Below are 9,535 nucleotides of genomic sequence, written 5' to 3'. Positions count from 1 at the left end.
GTCTTAATAGTGGAGTTCTAAGGGGCTTGCCTATGGCTTAACCACTATTGAGCTAATAGAAGCTTGACAAGAGCCGGTATTGTTTTGGTGTTGAACAACAATCTCTTCTATTCCTTGCAATTAATGATATTCAAGCCATGGGTACAGTAGCTAGAGTGCTTTTCCAAAGGGGTAAAGAGGAGTAGCAACTAGGGCTTGAAGTGCCAAAGTACACCTACAAAAGTTTACACCTAAAAGTTGTTAGAATGGATGACAATAGTAAAGAGAGTGAAATTAATGTTGATAGCTTTGATTTTGCTAATGATGAGCAGGCTACTAATGATGCCCCTATGCTTGTTAACTACTTTGTTTCTAGGCTTCAACAAGACATGGGAAATCCATCCCTGCAAAGTGAAGTGCCACGACAGCTTCCTGCTCATGGGAATCTCCAAACTCCCCATCATGACGAGAAAGTACCTAGGAAGCCTCCTTGTGAGACTCCCAAAAGAGGTCTCTCTCCGATTCGGGAAGAAGAAGAGGATCCATATGAAGGGCTCAAAAATTTGTTTCTTGATGATGCATCTCCTTCCCAAAGGAGAACTCAAGAGCCCCCACCGAAGGAGCAAGAAAGAAGTGACTCTCCTGCCACCTTGGTGGAGATGGCTCCACAAAGACAGTGGGCTAAACGCTCTCCATCACCTCCAAAACAGAGAAGACCATCACACACTTCTCCACACCATAATTCAAAGAGGGATGACAAAAATCAAGATAAGGAAAAGGCGAGAAAGAGGACACCCTCTTCTCCATCTTCTTCATCCTCTTCCTCTTATAAAAGTGATGGTGTAGACAAAGAAGATCAAGGCAAGAAAAAGGTGAGAAAGAGGTCACCCTCTTCTCCATTTTCCTCAAATTATTCATCCTCTGAAGAAAGTGATGGTGCAACCTTTGAAGCGTCAAAAAGAAGAGGCCATAGGAAATCCTATGCCGTGTGGAAGAGGTTGTCCAAGCTCAAGAAGTTCAAAGAGGGAGGGAAGAGCATCTCTTTCCTTACCTACAATGGAACCTATGGTGCTACAGACAAAGTCTTGGCCTTTATACAGCAGTTCGATGCGGCATTTGGAGATGAGGGCTTCACGGATTCCTCTAAGCTATGCCATGTAGCTATGGACTTTCAAAAGTCCACGAAGCAATGGTGGTCTAGCCTACGGGCCAACGGTGATGCTCCACAAACATGGAAAGCTTTAAGAGCTTCCATCATGAAGCAGTTTTTGGCCACCGATGCCAAAAACAAAGTACTCACTAAATGGCGAAGCTTGAAGCTCTCTTCGTATGAATCCATTCACAAATATGTAAACAAGTTTTGGGATTTACATTCAAAGCCACTGTCTTCAAAAGGATGGATTTTGGAGAGAAAAAACAACAATTTTGTGCAGGCTTAACTGATGAAATGGCGGAGTATTTCAACTCCTAAAGGCCATGCACCATATCGGCAGTTATACACCATATTACGGTGGCTTCTCAAATCAATTTCCAAACAGGGGCTAAGAGAAATTCTAAGCACAAAGAAAACGAGGGTTCCGATGAGCCTAATGGGAAGCACAATGTCCAAAAGTCTCCTAAGGGCAACTCCAATAACAATAAAGCTAAGGAGAAGGGAGTTTACAAAGGAAAAAACAAACTCTCTCTTGAAGAGCTTGAGCATTAGGGCAAGGATAACCATTGTTTCAAGTGCGGCGAGAAAGGGCATGCGTATCGCGCTTGTCTCCAAAAGAACACTTGCCACCATGAGCCTCCTAGAGCTACCTTGATTGAAATCCAAGAAGAGGAAGCTCACCACAAAGGATCTCCTCTATCCCATGCTTAGGAAAAGGTAAGAGAACATGGTGCTTTTATTCTCTTTGACCCTGGTTCTACTCACAATTTCATATCCACAGAGTTGGCCACCAAGCTAGGCATACAAGCCTATGAGATGGGAGATGTCCTACCCACAGATGGTGCTTTCAAGGGACAAGAAGCTTCGGTCACTCCCTTAATCGGGAAATTGAGGCTTCATGTCCAAAGCTATGTGGACAAAGAGTACTTCTTCATCCCTCCTCTCAAGCATGAGGATGTAATCCTAGGGGCACCATGGTTTGATCGCATGGCTGCCAATGTTGAATTCCCTGAAAGGAGAATCTACTTTAGGTTCAGGGAAAAATATATGTACATAGATGCTAAGGAAATGGGTGACACCATACCCATTTTACATATGCTAGCTTTCAATAAGTTAATAAAGATCTCTATTGAAGTGTACATGATTTTTGTTAAAGATTCTCAAAATGAACCTAATGCTTTAGCAAAAGAAAATATAAACAATCACAAGGAACTGAGTTATCCAATTTTCTCAAGGGGTTTCAAGATGTCTTTATTGACGACATCCCTTGTGAACTATCTCCTAAACGAGGCAATGATGACCTTGCAATTGAACTTCTTCCAGGAAGTTCACCGCCTAATAAACCTCCTTAAAGAGTTTCTCAAGCTCAACAAGAGGAGATTATGCGGGAAGTGCATGAGCCAGTTTGAGAAGGGCATCGTTAGTCCTAGCTCAACTCCATTTTGCTCACCTGTGTTGTTAGTGCAAAAGAAAGACTGCACATACCGTATATGTGTCGACTATAGAGCACTAAACAGGATCACTATCAACAATAGGTTTCCCGTTCCACGGGTGGAAGACCTATTTGATAAGCTACAAGGAGTGACCTACTTCAGTAGGATTGACATAAAAAGTGGCTATCATCAAATAAGGATAGTTGATCAATATATTGTAAAGACCAAATTTTTCACTCTGTTTGGTCTTTATGAATAAATTTTCATGCCTTTTGGCTTGACCAATGCACCAGCCACATTCAACCACTTGATGGAGAAGCTATTCAGGCTTCATCAAACCTTTACTAGAGTGTTCTTTGATGATATTATCATCTACTCTAATTTGCTAGATGAATAGAAGCAACACCTCCATGTAATATTTCAAGTTCTAAGAGAGAATAAACTTTATGTTAATCGAAAGAAAAGTAATTTTTTCTTACAAGAGATTCAGTATTTAGGTCACATTATCTCTCTAGATGGCATTCAAATGGATCAATCAAAGTTAGAGGTAATAAAAGGATGGCCTAAACCAAGGAATCTTCATGAACTAAGAATCTTTATAGGTATATGTGCATACTATAGATGCTTCATAGAAAACTTTTCACTAATAGAAGGACCATTACATGACCTAACAAAGAAAAACTCTAGGTATACATGGTCTCCCAAGGAGAACAATGCTTTTGAAAAGATTATCTCTCAACATGTGCTTACACTACCGGATCTCTCAAAGCCATTTGAGGTCCAATGTGACACTTGTGGTGATTGCCTTGGAACTATTTTGTTCCAAGAAGGGCATGCCATAGCCCCGGGGAGGTCACCTAATAAAAATGTAACCTATCACGTGAGTTCAACAGAATGGTATTTAAAGTTCTTGAAACTTACAGAAATGTAAATACAGAAGGGCATTATTTTTTCAAATTTGAAAAAAAATTATAGATTTTAAAAGAAAAGGGACATTATATTCTTAACAAAATTCACAGATAAGGGGTTTTACAAACATGTCTTGAACGCACGTGATATGGTAGTTTTACACATGGTGAACCCCCCAAGGCCATAGCCTATGAAAGTCGAAGGCTCGACCCTGTTGAGCAAGCTCTAGGAAAGTTTCTCACATTACTGGCAAGCATAATCAAGTAGCTGATGCACTCTCAAGATGGCTGAGAGTGAATGTGGTTTTCATAGCAACTCACAATGATCTATCTTCTATGATAGATGAGTATGCTATTGATCCCGAGTTTAGAGATGTGATTTCAGCCCTTGCATTAGGGAAGAAAGAGGAACCATTTATCTTACAAGATGGTTATCTTCTCTATGGCAATGACTATACGCGAGAAAGTAATGTATGAAACTCATGCTCCTCCTTATGCAGGGCATAGAGGGATTCAATCTACCCTAAAAGGGATTGAAACATATTTCTATTGGCCTACCATGAAAGAAAACATACAAGAGTATGTTTCTAAATGTGTGGTATGCCAAAAGAATAAGTTTGATAGAGGGAAGCAACCTGGATTGTTTCAACCCTTGCCAATCCTTAATTCACCATGGGAGAGCATATCCATGGATTTTATCTTTGGATTGCCTAAGTCTATCCATGGGAATACAGGAATATGTATATAGTAGACAGGTTCAGTAAACAAGCCCATTTCATACCTATCAAAAAGGCTATCAAAGCCCATCAAATGGCAACCCTCTTCATTTCACAAATCTTCACGTACCATGGCTTGCCAATGTCCATAGTATCGGATAGAGATCCTAGAATGACCAGTAATTTCTGGAAGGGTCTCTTTGAGAATTTAGGGGCAAGGCTAAACTTCTCTTCGGCCAATCACCCGCAAACGGATGGCCAAAGTGAAATAGCTAACCTAACAATTCTTGATCTACTATAAGCCTATGTAATGGAAGTAGATCAAAGATCCCAATGGGAGAAGTACTTGCCCTTAGTGAAGTATGCTTACAACAACACTGTACATACTTCCACGGGAAAAGCACCTTTCAAGGTAATTGAGGGCAGATCAAAAACTCCCCTGTTACTCAAAGTACATGGGAATAACTTCGCTGCACATGAGGATATCTGAGACCTACAAGAATCTTTCCAAAAGATTAAGGATGCTATCTCTATCTCACAGCAAAGGCAAAAGGATGCTGCTGATAATCACAGAAGATCCCAAGCCTTTAAAGATAATTATTGGGTCTTACTCAAATTTCCCAAGGCTTGATTAAGGCACACGGCCGGCAAGAATCCTACACGACACCAAAAGTACTATGCTAAGTTAGCAAAAAGGTACTATGGTCCCTTCTTGATTCTTAGGCCAATCAATGAGATGGCCTATCAACTCGTGTTGCCCAGCCATTGGCTCGTACACAATGCTTTTCATGTGAGCCTACTAAAGCCTTATAAAGGAGATCCACCTCAAGAACCAACTATTGAAGACCCACCGGAGATCGAGGACCAAGAAGAGTTGCGGCAGCCTGAGTCCATTCTCCGACATGAAGACAAGGTATTAAGAGGCGGTAAGACTTTCCGACAATATCTTATTAAGTTTAAGATTATCCTTTTGAAGATGCTAGATGGATGCAATGTATACAATTAAAGGATAACATAAACCTTGCCAATGCTTACAATGCTTCCCTAGAGTAAGCAAATGTACAAATATTTAAAATGAACAAAGTTTTTGTCTTTTAAGACTCTCTTTTTCTTTATTGTGCACAAATGTGAAGTAGTATGCATGCTTAGATCAAGTTTGCGGAGATGACGTCTCCCAAACACCAAGTAGAACCTGTCACTCTACTATGGAAGATTGATAGGACTAATGTATAGTTATGCTTGCAGCAGCTTAGGCTCTCAAGCGCCAAATGGACTATTCATCCATTCTAGAACGATGTCGTAGGGTAACATAGGGATCCTCTACCCACTAGAGAAAGGACTAATGAATATGCTTTATCTTCTCTACCCCATAGTCGAGGAAGACTATGATTTCAAGAGAGAGGTTATGTCATAATAGCTAATATCTAATTCTCCTAAATGATTTTCTCATGTTATGTTAAACTGATCATTTACTATGGGGAAGTTCCAGGGGAAAAAAAGTTAGAATATTGGTTAAGCTGGCAGATCGGCCACAGTAGGGATCCAAAGGAGGGAAAATAGGGATTCAAAGGGGGGGCCATCTACAAAAGACCAAGGTGCAACAATGGGCTTTAAAGACCCTAAGGTTCAGCCCATTAAGACTTCCAAAATTCTAAGGTTCCAAAATTCAAAGGTTGTGTCCAAAGGTCAAAAGCTTAGGAATATTGGATGCTTTGTGTGTGTACCAAAAAGTATTCATGCTTCCTACATAGGTGGGGGCGAGCCTTGCAAGTAGGGGATGAGAGAGAAACACACACACACACACACACTCACAGGCTCCCTTTAGACAAAGGGAATGAGGGACACATGCCGGCTCCCTAATCCATTTGCCCACAAGGTGCACTCAAATCCTATTGGATGGCCATGGAGGTGGACTTGTGTCAGAATTCTATCACTTATGCTATTGTTCATGCTATTTTCCGCTACACACAAGTTACTAGGCCGTTAAATGTTACAGGTTACATCCCCAATCTTTTTAAGGACTTTAAAGGGGCCACATTAGCTAGGAGAAAGTTTGTCACACTTTATTATTTTCATGGTTTTTGAATTTCCACGAATCTTCAGGAATACAAAGTAGTCTTCCACAAAGATAACTTTTCTTTGTCCTTTATCAACATAAGTCTTAGCGGCGTTCCTGTGTACTATGAACACTTTCCTTTGCTACCTTCAGCATATCATTTATATCTTCCTTGAAAAATTAAATCTTTTTGTTCTCTAGGTCTAGAGTTGTAGGAGATCTCAGTTGGAAACCATACGTGGACAATGGGAACATGCCTTAGTTGGACGCTAGAGCAATTACCAAAATTGATAGTTATTGGTGGATAGATTTACCATTGTAATTGTAGTATTTACACTTAGTCAGAGTCCAGTTCGGCTATGTATAAATGGAACCCATTACTTTGTTTTGTAGGGAGTCATTCTGTAGTCTAGAGCTTATCCCTTTGTAATCGTTGAGCATTTTCTATAAGCACCATTGAGATTTCTTTTAGCTTTATCTAGTGTCAGTTGTACATTTTCCTATATATGAATACATATTTCAATCTCTTGTCTTCACATTTTTGTTTCAGTATTTATCTTATTCATGTGTTATCTGAAGTTTGAACCTGGTGTTACATCTGATCTGATTTGATTAATTTTGTCTCTAACCTGGAATAGCTGTTAGAAGTGACCAGCTCATTCATGTTGGTGATCACGATGGTGGGCTAAACCTCTTGACAGGAAATCTATCTCCTAGTTCAAGTTTGGAGTTAGTTGAAGTCCACAATGCCGCCCAAAAGACTAGGAAGAGTAAGGACACCGACCATAGTATTCATGGAGGAGCAGGATCCCATCAGCATAGTGGTTGAGGAGTTGGAGCGAGGCTCTGATGGTGAACCTAGATTTGGGAATGACATGGATGCTAACCTCAAGCAGAGGGAGACTGAGGGACTTCGAGGTTCCTAGCATCCAACTCAATCGAGAAGAAGATATTTGAAGAGAGTTAAGAACATTTTTGATCGCTCGTGTCTCAGAAAGCAGACAAGGGCAAAGAGAAAGATCATACCGACGGGAGTGATTGGAGCAGATAGAGTCAGAGAGCAACACACAAAAATATTGAAAGAAAGAATGAGACGGATAGAGCCATGTAGACACATGATCAATACAACAATAGATAGCATACATACACTAATAATTATAGCAAGCATCACACCTGAGATTGGAAATTAAACCAGAAGGCAAAATCTAGATATATGGACCATGAATCACGTCATCACTAAATGAGACATACTAAGCGCTCCAATGATTTGAAGATTGCTTTTCCTATATTCAAGGGTGAAATAAAAATGATCCTAATGTCCACATATAGGCATTTGAACAATACGTTGAACTGAAGGACATCGACAAGGATGAGTGGGGAGAATATTTCCCATAGACCTTGAAGGAAGTGGCATTGAAGTGGTATTACCACTAACCAGCTTACAAGCTCAGAAGGTACAACAGGATAATCAAGGCATTTTGTCTAGAATACACTGACAATAGGGGTGATGAAGATATCTTATTTGAACTGGGTCAGATTAAGCAAGTTTAGATTTGAGTCACAAGCTATGTTGAGAAAATAAAAGAGCTTCCCAAGAAGTTAAACAAGCCTCCTTCAATGAAAAGAATGCAAGCTTGGTTTCTTACTGTCTTTAGTTCCAAAAATCTCAAGGAACAAGATATACCAAAAGAGATACCAAAATCAACAAAGAAATTCAATGATGTGGTGCAAAGACCAAAAATCTCAAGGAACAAGAGATACCAAAATCGACAAAGAAGTTCAATGATGTGGTGCAAAGAGCATGGAAACTAGAGCAATAGGCAAAGGAGAAGGGCCACAAGGGCCGTAGACTTGAGTGATAGTGAAACGTCGATTGAGGAGTTGGAGCCTAGTTCCAGCTCAAGTTCGTTTGATAGTGAGTCAGATGATCAGATCAAAACCAAGAAATAAGGATCATGGACGAAGAAAATTGAGGTGATGTCCAAAAAAATTGTTGAAATGTCCAAGATTAGACCTTCATTTAGCAAGGTAGAGACCTGGTGTTTGAAGTACAAATCAAAATATCACATTAGTTTGATGAGTTTTGTCAATGTAGTTATTGTAAGGTCTGATGAGTGCTATCAATGTAGTTATCGTAAGGCATTTGACCATGTATGGAATAATTGTAAAATTAGGATGCGTCATCTTAAGAAGGGAAAGGATGTGTTAATAATTGCACTAACAAACCCAAAGGTGCCAAAATTAGATGAAAATTTGGTACCAGAGAGAAGAAAACTAGTACTGTAATGGGCCTCAAAGAGAGCCATGTCAAGGCACCAATGGAAGAGGCATGGTTGATTTGATTTCAGAAGGAGGAATTTTAGCTTCTCTACATTTGCAGAAAGTGTGGACGCTTTTCAGCCCAATGTCCAGACAGTGTGAAGCTAGAAGGATCTGAAGCGAGACCAGCTAAACTGGTTTCAGTGAGAGTAGTTACCAAAAGTGTTAAGAGTGGTAATTGAGGATTTAATTGAGTGGTAATTGAGGATTTACCAAATGAAGAAAACTAAAGAGGCTCAGAGATGGGGAAAAGTAGTGGGCTACATGGAAAACTAAGGGCAAGGTTAAGAAGATTGATGAGTGGCAAGAGAAAGAAATCTCGCAACCAAGATCACAAAGGATCTGGCTAAGAACATGCTGGAGCAGCGAGAGTGCTCTGAGGTCAGAACCATCCATAGGTTGATGCCACAACTTTAAGTAGCTCAGGAGAGCGAGCCCATGGAAGGTGTATCTGGTAAGGAAGAAGATGGAGAGGAATTCAATGAGTCAATAAAGGCCTCGATGGAGTGCGTGGAGGAGGAAGTACAACAAGCTAGACCAGACTTGGTCGGGGCTACAAAACAAACATGAGGAAGGAAAATACTTAGGGGCAATCCAAATCCGCACTAAGGGGTCAATTAGCCAATAGATACAAAAGACCAGCTGAGGCATGGCACTGCAAGGACATGAGTTGGACAAAAGGTCTTACAATTCAAACAACAACTTTGGCAGATGAGATCTATGCCAAGGTTTGTGAGCACATTTGGAAGCTAATCATAGAGTTAGACGATAGCAGGTAGACCCTACCAGAGGCTGCAAAGTTTATCAAAATAAAGAGGAAGAGAGTAGCTCAAGCAATGGCCATGGACCTCTCTGCTATAAAAGATGATGAAGTACCAATCATCCAAGTAGATCATAAGATAAGGAACAATGGAATCCATTATCAGGTGTCATATTGGACGGCGGGATAGCGGTACATATATTGGGTGAAC

General features: G+C 40.4%; 1 protein-coding gene across 1 annotated transcript; it reads left to right on the top strand.

Moving 5' to 3' along the window:
• Positions 1-368: 368 nt before the first annotated feature.
• Positions 369-8,746, top strand: LOC147458110 (uncharacterized). Its single transcript, XM_086513395.1, has 2 exons — positions 369-976; positions 8,626-8,746. Exons 1-2 carry the CDS (start codon positions 369-371, stop codon positions 8,744-8,746), a joined length of 729 nt encoding a protein of 242 aa, XP_086369521.1.
• Positions 8,747-9,535: the final 789 nt, after the last annotated feature.

This window comes from Adiantum capillus-veneris, chromosome 5 (assembly GCF_014529385.1).
Source record: "Adiantum capillus-veneris isolate H3 chromosome 5, ASM1452938v2, whole genome shotgun sequence".
In the NCBI taxonomy this organism is placed as follows: Eukaryota; Viridiplantae; Streptophyta; class Polypodiopsida; order Polypodiales; family Pteridaceae; genus Adiantum; species Adiantum capillus-veneris.
The sequence above is the reverse complement of the archived record's forward strand: the minus strand, read 5'-3'. Positions and strand labels throughout refer to the sequence as shown.